At 60.4% G+C, this 15,510-nt stretch overlaps 1 protein-coding gene across 2 annotated transcripts; it reads right to left on the reverse strand.

Annotated features, from left to right (window-relative positions):
- Positions 1–5,830: 5,830 nt before the first annotated feature.
- Positions 5,831–14,139, reverse strand: Lhx5 (LIM homeobox 5). Of its 2 annotated transcripts, XM_063225698.1 has the most exons (5): positions 13,572–14,139; positions 11,626–11,849; positions 10,735–11,012; positions 9,996–10,161; positions 5,831–6,929 (listed from the first exon to the last, which is right to left on the reverse strand). In XM_063225698.1, exons 1-5 carry the CDS (start codon positions 13,742–13,744, stop codon positions 6,559–6,561), a joined length of 1,212 nt encoding a protein of 403 aa, XP_063081768.1. In that variant the 5' UTR covers positions 13,745–14,139; the 3' UTR covers positions 5,831–6,558. The 2 variants fall into 2 exon arrangements, with proteins under 2 accessions (XP_063081768.1, XP_063081767.1); XM_063225697.1 differs by lacking the exon at positions 13,572–14,139 and having other exon boundaries at positions 11,626–12,236.
- Between the last annotated feature and the right edge of the window lie 1,371 nt (positions 14,140–15,510).

A 15,510-nucleotide genomic window follows, 5' to 3' on the forward strand; every position in this document is an offset into this window, starting at 1 on the left:
AGAAGGCCTGCAATGGCGCCCCAGGAGGCCTGCCCTGTGCATCCTTTGCCTGAGGATACCTGGCCCCCACCCTGTACTGGGCTCGAATACAGGGCTTCACACTGAGCTGTGTCCCAGACTCTTCATTTTGAGACGGGGTCTCCCTGAGTCGCGAGGGTCCCCAGAGTTACCTTGAACTTGCATCCTCCTGCCTCAGCCCCCAGAGTTCTGGGATCCCGAGCATGCACAGCCACGTGGCGCTCAATGCTGAAGTTTTGTTTTCCCTTCCGGTTTGCACTGAAGCCCGCGTCTCACTTGACTTGGCCTCGGCTGGGCCAGCTGAGCTCTGTGCAACACCAAGGCTTTCTTGATTCTACCCTTCTTTTAAAATTTTTTGTGTTTTGGCAGTTTTGCTGTTTTGAGACAGGATCTCACTGTGTGGTTCAGGCCAGGCTTGAACTTGCAGTGTAGCCCAGGCTGACCTTGGAATTGCGGGATCCTCCTGCCTCAGCCTCCCAAGTGCTGTGATTACAGGTGTGTGCCACCATGCCCAGCACTATTTCATGTGTTTTTTTTGAAACAGGGTCTCAGTATGTATATATTTCAGGCTGGCCTCAAACTCACAGCTTCTTGAGTGCTGAGATTACAGAAGTGGATATCAGCTTGGCTCTTTTTAAAAAATCATTGCTATTTGCAGTTACTGCTCAGTTTTTTCTGTGGCTGGTGTCTGTCTCTCCCAGTAGAAGGTCAGCTCAGGGACCCAGAGGGTGGAGGAGTGCCCAGCAGATGCTGGATCACCAATAAACATTCACTCAGCTGCCGGATGATGAGAGAAGAGAGTCTGGGAGCCAGACACAGGTCCCCCAGATTCCAGTTCTCCTCTGACCCGTTTTCAGATGAGAAGGCTGTTGGGGCCCAGACATGGGGAGTGACCTCATCAGCGTCCCTCAGCTTGGCCATGGCAAAGCCAGTCCCATGCTGGGCATCCCAAAGGGCTGTGCCATCCCTGCAGGGAGCCCCGGTCACAGGGAGCAGCTGGTTGGGGGCCACTGTCTTTGGGTAGGAGCATGGCTGAGCCCCATTCCCAAAGCCATCGCTTCCTGGAAGGCTACAGGGATGGAAAGCCTGCATGGAGAAGCAGGGTCACCTCCCAGAACTCAGGGACAGGTGGGGGACACAGCTCCGAGCAGCAACAGCACGGGGTCCCCCCAGGGGGTGGAGGACACAGGGATGGGTGCTCAACTCCAGGTCACGTGGCCTCAGGTGCCGAGCTGCTCACAGCCTCCCTGGAAGAGCCTGAACAGAGCTAGGAAGGGTGTCACTGCAGAGGGGGAAGGGGCAGGGGGCCCAGGACCTGCCAGCCACTTCTGCCAGGCTTAGCGCAGTCACATGCTGGGGCCCGGCTGTTTCTGGCAGTCTACACCCCAGGCTTCTCCTCCAGTGAAAAGGGGGTCACTGGGCCCCAGGCAGGGCCTGAGAAGCTGCATTGCTAACCTCGCTGCTGCTGATTCTCAGACCACTCTTTGAACAGCAAGGGCCCGGCAGGTGTGAACCTGGCCACAGACTCCGCTGTGACCGCTGTGAAACTTCAGGTTGCTCTCAGGCCCTCTCCGAGCCTCAGTTTCTCTCCCTGGCCAGTGGGAACATCGCCCCAGAGAACAAAAGGGAAGAGCAGGCCGGATATGGCACGCCTTGCCCCTGTGGGCTGAGACTCGTGCCCTAGGCCTGCAGGAGCCTGCCAGCAGGTGCCATGGGGTGGGTGGCGGTGGGTGGGGCAGGTCCCGAGCCCTTTGTGACTCAGAAACAGGAGACCAGAGGTGGTGTGGTCTGGAGAGGCAGCGGCTGGCGGGAAGCTTCTGCGTTCATCACGGAAATGGCCCATTTGCGGTGATCGGTGGCCCAGGTGTTAATAACGCTAATGGCACAGGAAGGGTAAACTCGGCCACTCGGCTGAGCAGGAGAAATATGCAGAGAGGATCTCTGGTTTCCATAAATCAGCCGTGCGCGGTGCAGGACTTAAAATTCCGGTCAGGAGATGGGTATTCTCATAATCGGAGCTGGAGAGGTAATTTATTCTGTTTATATCTTTTTACGGCATGACAGGGCTTGAGAGCCGGAGCTCGCCGCAGCCATTCTGCATGTTAAATATTAGTCCTGGGCGCAGGGGGCTGGGCCTGGTGCTCGGGGGGGTTGGGGGCTGCATTTCAGGGCAGGGGCGCAGGGCCTCGGTGGGAGGGTAGCAGGTCTGGAGGGACTGGAACCCATGGAGTCCAGCTGCCCAGCGTCACCAGGATAGACAGCCTGGGGCAGCAGGGGACAGAAAGATGCCACCTCGGTTCTTGGAGCCCCAGAGCGCGGCCACAGTTTGGCCGGCTGCCTTATCCATGCACCTTGGCATATTTTCTTTCCCCAGAAGTCTTTTATTTTTAAATGATAATAAATACAGGCGATGAAGAGATAGAAAGAGATGAGCAGCTACGTGAAGGCGGGGAGAGGGACCCAAGGGCGCGCACAGCCAGGCGGAGGTTCTGACGCCCTTGATCTTGGCGATTTTTTATCCTGCCCTTTGCCCTCCTGCTGGCTTGGTTTAACCGCAGAGAGGCTTTAAATGCAATCTAGCGAAACCACTATTGGAAAGAATTAGCATTTGGTGGACAGTGTCTTAGAGAATCCCCTGTTATGGCAGCCAAATTCCATCTGTCTGTCATCCATCCATCCATCCGTCTGTCTATGTAGTCACTAGTCAGCTGAGCTGGGCTTTGTGCTGGGCTTAGAAGGAGAAATCTTTCATTGGAGATCTGGCGGTCATCCCAGTACTCTGGGAGGCTGAAGCAGGAGGATCACAAGCTTGAGGCCAGCCCTGGGCAAGTCAGTGCCTTACTGAGACCCCCTCTCTAAGTACAAAATGTGAAAATGGGCTAGGGATGGAGCTCTTCAGGCTCCTCCTCTGGTAGGGTTGAGGTGTAGAGAGACGTTGGGTGGCCGTGAGGTCGCCATGGGGGGCCAGGGCTCCTGCACTTTAGGCTGGCGCCTCCTTGCTCCTCTGATCAGACTTTGGAATGGGTCTTCTCTGCCCAGCAGCCCTGGGCCCAGCAGGCTCTTGGGGAGCTGCCAGGAGCTCCTGGGGTGCACTGGGGCTGAATTGGCCTTTTCCTGTTGTCACTGTTCACCCAGCTGGGGTGCATGGGATGAGGACTGAGCCCCCAGGACCCAGATTTCCCCAATCCCCACCACATCCTGTGGGTAAAAGGAGGCAATGATCCCATTTCACAGTAGTATAAACCGAGGCTCAGGGAGATGACATAATGATCAGCCTCCAGGTCCCCAGGCCATGTCATTTAGAAAATGACCTGCTCAGCCTCTGTCCCGAGCCACCCTCAGAGAGCTTGCTGAGCCCCATTATTTAAGCAGCCCTGGTGTGAGGTGGCCTCTCCTGCTCCGGGCTCTTGCAAACTGCAGCCACGGCACTGTGCACATTCACACGGCTGTGAGTCTGCGTGGAGACAGGCGTGTGTCCAGCAGTGAGTGTGTGCGTGTGCATCGTGTGTCTGCCACACCTGAGCATTGCTTCTGTGTGCATGCATGGATCCGCGTGGGCGAGCGCCTGCCCCGTGTGTGCCTGTGTCGCAGCATGTGTGCCTGCACCTGGGAGGGGCAGGGGGAGGGCATGGTTCTCCTGGGAGCTCTTGCCCTGTGCCCCCGCTGCGGCTGCGCCCTCCAGGCTGTGTCCCATGGCGCACCTGGACACCACCAGACTTGGCCCACTAGCAGGGGGCCTCTCTCCTGGACATTTGTCACCTTCCTTCTTCCCATGCCTCCCTTGTCCTCCTCCAGTCCTTCCCTCCTTTGCCTCTTCTGTCAACCTGTCACAGCCTGGTTTGGGGTCACAGAGGGGGAGTCCACCTATTCCCACTTCCCTGCCGTGTCACACTCTTCTCCAGGGGAGCTGGGGTGGGCTTCTGTGGCTGCTGGAATCCATTGCAACCAGGGCACCTAGTGGAAGAGCGCCTCCCTCCCTCACCCCCCCACGGACTGGAATCCGGGCTCCCAGCTCCAGCTGAGGGACCTTGAGCAAATCCCTCGACCTCTGTGAGCACCCTGATGGGACAAATGATACCTTCCCTGGACCAGGTGCAGAGATCCGGCTACAAGGTATTTATTCTGCCATGACTGCAAGTGGAGAAAAACTGGGACCGAACTCAAGTGTTCAGCAATAGAATCGTCAAAACAAACAAACAAACAAACAAACAAGCAAGCAAACAAGACCAAAAAAAAAAAAAAATTAAATCAAATCAAAAGAGGAGGTAGCACCCTGCTAAGGAGACTCCCAGCTGCAGAGGCGGCCAGGCTGCAGCAGGGGCGGGGCGGGCGGCCCCACAGTGCGTGGGCCTTGCCACGGGCTCTCCGGGTTCCCAGCGAAAGGGCAACAGGGAGAAAGCAGTCCAGGAGCAGAAGCATCGCGGTGCTGGACACTCTGCGTGGTGACCGTTTCTTCCTTTTGTTTGTCTGAAATTTCTAAAATTTCTACTCTGAGCAAAAAACAGTCAGTCTGATAAACACAAATGTGCTGGAGGAAGAGAGAAGGAAAGAGGAGAAAAAAGAAAGCAAGGCCACTCTGTTCTGGAGAGGCCACCAAGCAGGCGCGTCCCTGCCACAGGGCAGCAGCACCTCCCCCTGCCCTCCCGGCCCTGTCCAGCCTGGCCCGAGGGGGCTGCACCCCCACCCGGCGGGGGACCAGGCTCCCGAGTTTTTTCATTCATTCCATCTGCTTTCCTAACCCTACGGGGCGGAGCCCGAGCTGGCGGGGAGTTTGGGAAGCGGTCCCTTCACCCCCACTTTTCCACGCAAGGGAACTAAAGCGTGTGTGGGGGGGTGTGTATGTGGGGGGCTTGTTCTTACGCGGTGCCGGGCCCCCCAAATCCCCAGCCCACTTTTCTGCTAGGCCTTCACCTAATGACACAAACCTGCGCTGCATAAGAATCCAGGTGCGTTGGGGCTGGGGATTTAGCTCAGCGGCATAAGCGCCTGCCTTGCAAGCAGGCAGTGGTGAGTTTGATCCCTGGTACCAATAAAAAATGAAAAAGACAAAAAAAAAAAAAAAAGAATCCAGGCGCGCCACAGCTTTCTCCCCGGGGCCGGGGCACAGATAACCAACTGACGGAACTGCTCCTTCTCTTCCTTTCCCTTTGTTTTGTTTCTGAACACCTGGAATTATCCGGGCATAAAGCAAAGCCAGAACTACCTCCCTTTCTAGGAATCAGGCCCAGGGGATACCGGGACCGTGTCTCCAGCCAACCCACCCACCCAGGGGTGCGCACCACGCCCCTCCCCCTTTTATTCTAAGACACTGTCCCACTAAATCGCCCAAGCTGGCCTCAAACTTCTGGTCCTCCTGCCTGGGCCTCCCCAGGAACTGGGATTAGATGTGTGCACAGCGGTGCTTGGTTGTTAGTTTTTGTTTTTAATATACTAGAGATAGATCGCAAGTGCATTCATTCCTCAAGCATAGTGAAGGCCTCCCGGTTACTGGGCAGGCTTGTGAAGGAGCCCCCAGCACAGGGGAAAGGGGTGCATTTGGTCTCAGAGACAGAAGCAGAGAAAATACTGATTTCATCTCACTCTATCAACGTAGGGACGAAAAAACGAAAAAAGAAAACTACACAGTGCTGAGGGAAAAAAGAATTTTTTTATTAATCTTTCTTTTTAAAAAAAGTTGATTTTTTTTGTGTTTTTTTAAAAAGTTTTTTGTAGGTAAACCTCTTTCTGCCTCCCCTCCCGCACTCTGCCCGCCCGCCTCTTAAAAATATAAAAATGTCCAGCCCCGGATAACTAGAGTACAATAAATAAACAGTAAACACAAAAACATACTTTATTTGTTTTCTTCTTTATACAAAATAAGGAAACTAGAAGCGTTCAACTTCCAAAAAAGTATAATATTGTACACCCTGACGGCCCAGCCTCCAGGCCCCCGGGCAGGAGGGCGCCCCGCCCAGGGGCAGAACAGGGTGGGCCAAAGTTCCAGTCCCGCCTGGACCCCGGGCTAGCGGAGAACGTCCTTGGGGCGAGCGGCCGGCTCCGGCCGGGCTGACCTTGAGCCCGAGACCGGCCACCAGGGGGCGCCAGGTCGCAGCGAGTCTCCCCATCGCCTCTCCTCTCTCCATCTTTGCTCTCCTCATATTTTCCTTCCGATCTGGTTTTTTTTCTCATTTTTTTAAAGATGGGGAAAGCAGAGCGAGAAATAAGGTTACAAAAAACCCACGAGGATTGCAGAGAGGGAAAAAAACATCTTCTCCAGCCCTTCGCCTCGACCCCTAGTTGGGGAGACGGTGGTGGCGGGCGGGGTCGGGGCGCTTGCGGCTCTGCACCTCCAGGATGTCGACTTTGGTCCCAAGAAACCGCTCCCGGTGCCGGGGGCAGAGCGCGGGCTGGGGACGGGGCTCGGGTCCCCCGGCGCCCCGCGGGGAGCAGCTGCCGGTTGGGTGCGGACCCGAGAGAGAACCACGCAGGACGCCCCCTGGCCCGGCCGAGTCCGCGTCGGGCGTTTTGGTTCCCGAGGCTGCAGGGGGCGCCCGCCGCGCCTTACCACACGGCCGCCTCGTTGAGCTCGGGGTTGGGGTGCGGCAGCGCCCCGCTGTAGGCGCCCGAGCCGCTCATGGGGAAGGGCGGGCTGGGGCCGCCGCCGCCGAACACCTCGCCGGGCATGGGGTGCAGCGCGCCGGGCAGGGGTTCGGGGCTCGGCGTGTCGGGGTGCGAGATCATGTCGGTGAAGCGCGGGTTCTCGGCGGCGTGCGGCCCGGCCAGCGGCGGCTCCAGGGCGCCCAGCGGCGTCGAGCCGGGCCCCGAGGCGGCCAGGAAGCTGGCGTCGGCCGGGGACTGCGCCTGCGACGGCGGCCCGTGCGCCGCGAAGAAGTCGTAGTTGCCTCCCGGTGCGTAGTAGTCGCCCTGGTAGTCTGCGGAGCGAAGGGGGACAGGGAGCCGTGAGACGCTGCCACGCCCGAGGGCGGACCCTGCGACAGGGGTCACTCGAGGCGGCCGCGGAGACCAAGGGAGAGGCCCCCCCCCGACGGTGAGGGCGCAGCGGACCCCGCGGAGCGCTGGGAGGGGACGATGAGGGGCGCGAGCAGAGATTGTGGGGTTCGGAGTCTCAGAGGTGACGAGAGCGCGGAGACCCGGACAGAGTGGACAGAGAGGGGCCGGCGCGCTGGGCGTGAAAGCCAGTCCCGAGATGTCGATCCCCACAGCAAGGACGCCGCCGGAGCCCCGGAGATCGGAGATCCAGTAAAATATAGTGGAGGAGACCAAAAGAAAGAGCCCAGACGGCCGCCTCGGAGACCCGCGGACGACGCTTGGGGTGGATGGAGGAGTCGGGGGCCGAGACAGAGATGCTGAGGAGACCCAGAGACGTGGGGCTGGCGGGCAGAGGAGCCCTCGGCCGCCAGGCAGAGCGCACAGGGGGTGACGTCGTGGCGGCCCGAGCGCAGAGGAACCCCGGTTTGGGCTCTGGGCTGCTCACAATCTGGAAGCCTCAGCACCCTCCCCTCCCTGTGCCCTGAGGACCCCGCGCAGCCCCTGCCACTGCCCGGCTGCGCGAATGCAGGGCCTGACCTGGAAAGGGGAGCCGAGCCCCAAAGACTTGGAAGCGGGGCAGCGGGACACGCACACCCGCGGCGCTCGGGTAGAGGCTTGACCTTCCCCCGCGCTGGACGGCTCTGCCAGGATCCCGTTTGGGTCACGGAGCCCTTCTGAGAAGCTGGTGGCGGCTCTAGAGCTCTCTCCCGAGTAAAACGCACAGATGCGCATTTCCCCACAGATTCAGGGGGTGCGGGGCCACCTGCCTCCACAAATCGCTTCTGCATCAACCTTCTGTCCTCCTCCCACAGCCTCGCCCTGAGGCCTGGTGGGACAGACTGCTGCCCCCGTGCAGGTGGGAGCCTCAGGGTTCGAGGGAGGACACCCCACAGAAGCCACACCTGGGAGCTCAGATGGGGGACCACAACCTGCTTTGCACGGCCGAAAAGCCAGTCTCTCCTGCAAACCCAGCGCTCGGCTCAGTCCTGGGGGCTCAGTCAGGGCTGAGTTCTTGGCCCCCCCCCTTTCTTCTCCGGACCCCCAAATCTGTCCGAATAGGGGTCTGCAGGCGCGGCTTGGACACAGTTTAGGTAACAGATTAAACGGCCCCAGAATGCTTAAAATCTACGGGTTCCATTCTCCTCCAAACCGAAGGAGAAGCTTGAGAGACGCGAATTTGGGGCCCCAAAGGGTAAGGGCTGGGGCCCCCGGGGACCGAAGCGAGCCCGCATGCCCGCCAAGGCCGCGGCCCGGCGCCGTGCGCGCCGCCTCCGCCCATATGGCGGCCGGGCTGGAGGTAATTGGGACAAACGCCGTCTTAAAGGGGCACAAAAGCCGCAGCTGGGGCTTTGTGCGCGCTCCCACGGGGAGCCGCCGGCCCCGCCGCCCGGCCCCTTTCTCGCCCGCCGCCAGGATCTCCCAGCGCGGATTAGGCGGGGCTGCCTTGCTGGAGGCTGGGGAGTAGCCCCCCCCCCCCAAATTCCGGGGAAAGAGGGACCCGGGCGTCCAGCGTCCCTCCTCACGCAGCAGGAGCAGGGACAGTGCGCAGCGGGTTCGGGGCGGGCTGACAGGTCCTCCCGGAAACCTTGGTTAATTACTCGGGCGGGAACATTCCGGGCCAATACCGCCCCACCATCTCGCTGCTCAGGGCCTAATCTGTGGGGAAGGAGGCCAAGCGAGGTGGACAGTGGGTGAGGGGCAGCCCCGGAGTCTGGACCATCCAGGCTGAGCGGCTGTGCCTCCCCCACCTGGACCTTGCCACTGCAGAGAACAATTTTCCACGGTGCCACAAATTCTAGGGGCCCAGGCTTCGTCTCCAAATGAACGCCTGTCTCCAGATGCTGGCGGGCAGTGCCAGGTTCTCCTGCCTCCCTGTTGGAAGCGGCTGGACACCTGGCCCCTGCGCTCTCCCCGCTCACTCACCCCGAGTCCTTCGGAAGTCAGCCTCTCTAACTAGGTTACCAGCCCCGAGCAGGCAGAGAGCCCTACAGAAATGCACGTGTCCCTCAGGTGAGGGCTTCCTGGCGACCCCCCAAGTTGAGACATTCAGGAGTCAAAAGGGGGAAGTGCTTTGTTGGGCCCACAGCTCCAGAAAGGGGAGCCAGGGCTGCTGGGCCCCAGCAAGGGCCTAACAGACCCAGCAGAAAGCCGGGCCAGCTCGAAAATTCAGTGTGAGGAAAACGAGGGGTGAGGGACAGAAAGGAGAAAAGAGGGTGATCGGGTGGAGGACATGATAACCAACCTCGGAACGCCCCCTTTGTGCCCCAGCCTCAAAGATGGGAAATGGACCTTTCGGGTGCAATGAGCCGGCTCCAACGCATGAACGTCTGCATCACTGGGCTGCAAAGTGGGCTTGCGGTGACCTCCATTTAGGCTAAGAGCACCAGAGCCACAGCCCATGGTCCCCGCTAAGTAGGAGGGGTAGCCTTGGAAGTCAGCCCAGCCAGCAGGTAGCCCGCGGCGAGTCCAGACCCTCCATCCCAGACCCCAAGAACGGTTCCAGCTTTTGCCCAGTACCCCAGGCACCAGGGCGCAGACGGCCGTGACGCTGTCAGGGGTAGTGGAGAGACACGCGAACAGTGGCCCTTCTATGTGCCTTTTGGCTGTGTCTCAGCGGCGTGTACCTGCGTGTGGCTGTTGGTCATTCAGCGTCTCAAAGTGTACCCTGGAAGTCTGAACACCAGCGTGTGCGTGCGCCCTGGTGTCCTTCGTGTGTTTACGGGTACCACTGTATGGGCGCGCGCCTCTGCTTTTGTGTCCGCGGTGAGTGTGCATGAGTGTGATGCGCGTTCAGGTGTGTCCTTCGGTGTGTATGTCCGCGTGAATGGGAGAGGGCGAAGCGTGTCCCAGAGTAGGGCAAAACGCGCAAGGCTGGGTCCCCCGCGCGCTTGGTCACCCAAAGCAGCGCGGGCGAGGTGCAGAGCGGCGCGTCCCGGGCTGCCTCTTACCTCCGTAGTAGGTGTACGGGGTGGACCCCAACATCTCAGACTCGTCCAAGCGGCCGCCCAGCGGACGCATGCGCCGCGGACTCCGGAAGAAGGCGTGTCTCCGCGCGCCCAGCGCGCTCAGCTGTTTCATGCGGCGCTCTTTGGACCGTCGGTTCTGAAACCACACCTGGGACAGAGGAGGGGCCGTGAGCTCGGGGTCCGGAGCGCCTTCCCCTCTGCTCCCCACCCGCGCTGCCCCTGCTGGGTCCTAACGCCTCTGGCGCACCAGGCCGCCCCCGAGGCGGGGCCGGGCGGGATTAGGCCGGGAGGATGGAGAGGGGCCTCGGAGAACCAGCCAAGGGTGAAGGATTTCGCGGACCCGTGGGGTGACTCATAAAGACTTGGGTTTCCTGGTCCTCGGCTTGTCGGCGGCCTGACGGCTTCATAAAGGCTTCCCGCCCTGCAAGGCTCCTGCCTCGGCTCTGCAGCCGGCGGGCTCGGACCTCGCCTCTTTCTTTGCTTGGAAGATGGGAGGGAAGGTGGGGTCCCGGAACTCAGAGAGGCTTAAAACCTTCGTAGAACAGGGCAGTAAACGGAATTCAGAGAGGCGAAGAGGCCCTGTCCGGAATCGCACAGCAGCGGCACAGCAGGGCTGAGCCAACTCTCAGTCGCCCTCGGGCGGGGCGGGTGCCCTGCGGGCCTTGGCCTGGGGCGCGCCTTCGCGGGCGAGGGGGCGCTCCGCTCCCTGCCCAGCCCGCACCTGAATAACCCGCATGTTGAGGCCGGTCTCCTGGGCCAGCTGCTCGCGGATGTGGCGCGTGGGCTTGGGCGTGGCGGCGAAGGCGGCCTTGAGCGTCTCCAGCTGCTTGGCTTTGATGGTGGTGCGCGGGCCGCGCCGCTTGGTGCCCGAGTTCTGCTCCTCGTTCTCGTTGTTGGCCGTCTCCTTGTCCGACGAGGTCGAGTTGTCTGTCTCCTTGGGGTCGTCCTGCAGTGGGTCCTGGAGGTCCGGGGACAAACTGCGGTCTGTACAGGATGACACTGCGGGCGGACGGATCGGGAAGGGGACAGCGGCGTCAGCGGCGCTCCGATCCCTCTCCAATTCAGTGGCCGGTTCCAGCCGGCCCACGCTACCACCGACCAGGCCGGGTTCCTTCCCAAACCGGCGACAGCCCCTCCCCTGGGGACCGGGCGCCCGCCCACTCTCTCCAGGCGGGGCGGCCTCTGAAAGGGCCCTGCTCCAACCCCCTTTGCACCTCCAGCGGAGCTGGGCCGGGGGGAGAGCGGGGGCGAGGGCATGCCTCGGAGAGCCGCCTTCTCGTAGAGGGGACAGTGTACCCCTTTCTTCCGTTCCCTTTTCTCCTTCCTCCAAATCCCAGTTCACCTGGAAATTGCCAGGACCTCAAATGACACAGAAAAATGAGTGGAGCAGGTCTAAATTAGGGGCGGGGACCTCTTGGGAAAGGCTTATGAGTTGAGGGGGTGCGGGGGACACGGAGTGGCTCCAATTGCTCTCTATTCCCTGGCCTCAAATCCCCTCTCCGTGCCCTGCTAGAGCAACCCGGGAGATCAGCTCGGGGCCCAGCGTTGACCGGGCACGGGAAGGAAGCAGCGGGCACCGGGCTGGAGGCCAAGGCGGGAGAGGCCGGCGTACCTGAGTTGAGGCTGCCTTCCTTGAGGCTGGAGGAGCTCAGGTAGTCATCCTTGCACACGAACTTGTTCTCGTCGATGACGTAGAGCTCCTCGCCGGTGGACAGCTGCTTGTTGCAGACCATGCAGGTGAAGCAGTTGAGGTGGAATACTTTGCTTCGGGCTTTGCGTACCAGGTCGCTGGGGGAGATGCCCTGCGCGCAGCCGGCGCACTTGGTGCCGAAGCGTCTGCGGATGCGGACGATGCAAGAGAGGCCTGTCACTGCGAGGTGGACCCAGAGTCCAGTCCTCTCCAGCCGCTTTCCATCCCTCCTGGCTTCTGAGAAGCCTCTGTTTTGACATTTGTCAGCTGGAACTTTGGTTCTGCCCTCGGTGGCCAGAACAGAAGAGGGACAAATGTCCAGGGCTCTTCTTGGGATGGGGACTGCCCTGCTTCTAGTGGAATGGTTCACATGGAGGGCTGGAAGCCAGGCAGGGTGGGTTTGGGCCACTTCTGGGCTTTGCTCCCTGCACCCTTCCTGTCTGCCAGGGGCCCAAGGAGGGCCCATCTGCCTGGCTGCTGGCCTAGTACTGGGATGGAGACGCTTCACCCCAAGGAGGGGGGCTTCCCCTCATTGCCACCACTGATGAGGAGCCTTTCTGGTCTCCGGTGTGGGACCCCCGCAGAGCCTCAGAGGGAGAGTCTGACAAGCAGGGACTGAGCTGCAACTGCCCCCCAAAACCTGGCCCTGGTGGTCAGTGGGAAACTGTAAGCAGAAGGCACCCCAATCCCTGCACAGCCAAGGTGTGGGATCACTCCGGTCCCCTCCTTTGAGGTGAGCTCCCTATTCTTTCTGCCTCTGGCTCAGGGAGAAACCTGCCTCTCCCAGACTGGGTGTGCAGACCCTCAAAGGGAATACGAGGTACATGTTTGGGGGGGGGGGGAAGAGGGATGAGGACTCTGGGGACCCCACATCTCCTCACACCCACATCTTAAACAGGGTGAATTTTGGTGACATTGATGTAGTGAGGGCATTAGGGACCATAAGTCACTTTTGGCCTTATCCGGCAGCGTAATTGGCCATATGCACCTTATCAAAAATCATTAGGCGCTTTGCGAGCTCTGGCACATTAAGGCGGCGGGCCTCTGGGCCAGGGGCTTTACACATGTAAAAGCACGGTGACATTTTCTCCTTTAGGCTTCCCTAGTGTTTGGGCCAGCGGCCGATTTCCTCTGTGGTGTGGATCACACCCCTCCTCCTTCCCTCAGCACCCGGAATTTTAACTGACAAAGTGGGCTCTGGGTGCCTGGGGGAACAGACAGTGCTAACTAAGCTGCTGGCAAAACCCCTGGGCTTCCAGGCTGAACCCTGGTTTTCCCAGATGCGGAAACTGAGGCTCAGAGGGATGGTCTGTCCTGAGAGCTGGAGGGACTGGGGATAGGTGACACAGCCCAGGCCAGCCCCTCAAAGGTCCCTATTTCCACCTTCCACCCATTTGGGCTTTCAGCAGGGAAGAAAATGTCTCAGAGGGTAGGGGTGAGGTGGGGGAGGGGAGGCTCACGCTCTCTGGGGCCAGGCCCCCTTTGCAGCCGGGAAGTTTCTGTTTGCTCAGAGGGCACCTCAGGACTCACGAATCCTGCTCTGCAGGAGAAATCTCCAGTGCCCTGAACTCCAGGGAAAATCTTGCCTTCCCCAGAGCAGGGCTGGAAGCTGTGTGGCCAGGTTTGCAGCCGGGTGGCAGGCTTCCTCCCCTGCCCCGCTGCCCCTGGGACTTCCGGGGGGCTGAAGGTGAGGCCGAAAAGCAGCATCCTCCCTCCTCCGCCTGGGCATGGGCCCTAGGCGAGCAGAGGGGCAGAGGAGGACAGAGAGCACCCGCTCGCTCCCAGCTGAGTGCTGGCGCTGGAGGCTGCGAAGGGTTTCCTGTTCTCTTCCCCGCGCCCTCGCGAAGCGCCGCGGAGCGGGCTCTTACCTGAAGAAGTCGTTTTTGCAGTAGAGCTTGCCCTCGCGCGAGAAGCACTTCTCCGAGAGGTTGGTCTTGCACTCGCAACACTGGACACATTTGATGTGCCACGCGCGGTCCAGCACGTTCAGCAGAAAGCGGTCGAGGATGGGCCGCTCGCAGCCGGCACAGTGCACCATCATAGCCGCGCGCCCTGGCGGCCCCGGCCGCCTCGGCTCCCTCTGGGGCCCCGGCCCTTGGGCCTCCTGGCCCGGCCGCCGCTCTCTGCCTCTTGTCTCCGCCGCCGCCTCCTCCTCTTGCCGCCGCCGCCGCCGCCACGGAGCGAGTCTGGTCCAGACCGAGACTCAGCTGGTCAAGTCCTCGGACGATCTCTGGCCTGGAGCTGGGTTCCCCAGAGTGGGATGGGGGGTGGCGGCATTCACAACCTCGTGCCGCGAGTCCTGCACCCCGGCGTCGGTTCTGGGCCCCCGCAGGTGTCTCTGGTGGCTGCCGGCCTCTGCACTGCCAAGCGCCCTTCCCCGGTGGCGAGGCGCCGGCACTTTCCCCCACTTTCAAGCGGTCCGGATCCTCATCTTTGTCTGGCCGCCGCCTAATTCGCGCATCCTTATTCAGATTTGGTGACGTGGCACTGCACGTAGGGGGCCCGGCGGCCAATGGGCGCACCGTAGCCATGGCAACCTCTTAAATTTATAGCATATCTAAATTGGCTACAGCGTTGTGGTCCGGACAGAGCAAAAAAAACAAGGCATCAGTATTGTTGAGTATTAGCTTGTGCCTGGTCCGGGGGCTGAGTAAGTATTTACCTTCCAGTTTGGGGATAGGGCGGGGGGTGCTTGAGCTGGAAACCACAGCTCTTCCTGTCTCTCTCTCTTTGCAAATATTTGGGGGCCAGGGTTCCAAGGCCTAGTCAGGGAGGGACCCCAACTCCCTTTGCCATCCTCGGAACTTACAGAAGTTGCCCAAGGCCGAGTGCTGTGTCTGTCTCCTCCCCTGCCCAGCCCCCCAAGGTTGGACTTCTGCACCCTGGTGCCTGTGGGACCCGGCCCGGAGCTGCGACTCCAGTGTCGTGGTTCCCGGGTCCCTGGCTTCTATTGTCATACACGGGGCTGGGCCCAGCCAGGCCCTTCTCGTGGAGCCATCGGAGGCCACGCTGGGCTTGTGTTGGTTTCCTTGCCTGGTTGCAGGACTCAGGTCCAGCCCAAGCTGGGGAGGGGGCGGGGGTCAGCCAGTCTGGTCCAGAACTCCAGTTTTCGGCCTGCAGCCATGCTCACCAAGCTCTGGGGGAGCAGTGGAAATGGGGGGGGGGATCTACTTTGATCTGAGGCTGCTGGAACAGGGCCCTCCCTGTCTCTGCTTTCCTGGCCACACTTTCCAGGTCTCAGGCAAGCTGGCGTGGGCACTGTGGCGAGCGGGTTGCACAGCCGTGGCAGTAGTGGTGGGGCAGCGGCCAGTGCTGGTGCACACGGTTCACACTCACTTTGTGGGCAGGCTCACTGGGAACTGGCCCTGACAGGATGGCTATGCAGTGCAGGAGTGGTCTGGGGAGTCTGGGTTTGGGCTGGGTGCTGAGGCTGTGGGGTTCACAGGTGTGTGTGGTGGGAAGTGTGCAGGCCTGAAGAGGAAGCGAAGGGACCAGGCCTTCTTTCCTGGGGCTCAGCCTGGCCACTACAAGGGCTGCAAGTCTGGGATTGTGCAACCAGGCTATTTGTTCCCCTGCTGGTGGAAGTGCCGATGGGCTGGGGCCTCCCAAGGATTGGAGCGGAGTGCAGAGCACGTTGGTGCCAGGCCTTGGCTGTGGGTGTTTGTTTGGGTCTGTTGACTGAGTTTTTCTGTGAATATCTGCTATTTGAAAATGACAGTGTTTCATTGCTTAAACTGTGTTAGTAATCAATCTTTTGAGTGTGTTCATGATGTGTATATTTTGTGTGTGTGTGCATGCAAATGTGCC

This window comes from Cavia porcellus, unplaced genomic scaffold, assembly GCF_034190915.1.
Source record: "Cavia porcellus strain 051 isolate PalLab524CR breed Dunkin Hartley unplaced genomic scaffold, mCavPor4.1 scaffold_16, whole genome shotgun sequence".
Taxonomy (NCBI): domain Eukaryota; kingdom Metazoa; phylum Chordata; class Mammalia; order Rodentia; family Caviidae; genus Cavia; species Cavia porcellus.

Excerpts from the sequence above, each read along its gene's own strand:
- Lhx5 (XM_063225697.1), bottom strand. The coding sequence starts at position 12,169 with ATGGGCCCTCCTTGGGCCCCTGGCAGACAGGAAGGGTGCAGGGAGCAA. Across the intron at positions 11,013-11,625 it reads GGAAGGCAGCCTCAACTCAG|TGTCATCCTGTACAGACCGC; the intron begins GTACGCCGGCCT and ends GTCCGCCCGCAG. Across the intron at positions 10,162-10,734 it reads TCAACATGCGGGTTATTCAG|GTGTGGTTTCAGAACCGACG; the intron begins GTGCGGGCTGGG and ends CCTCTGTCCCAG.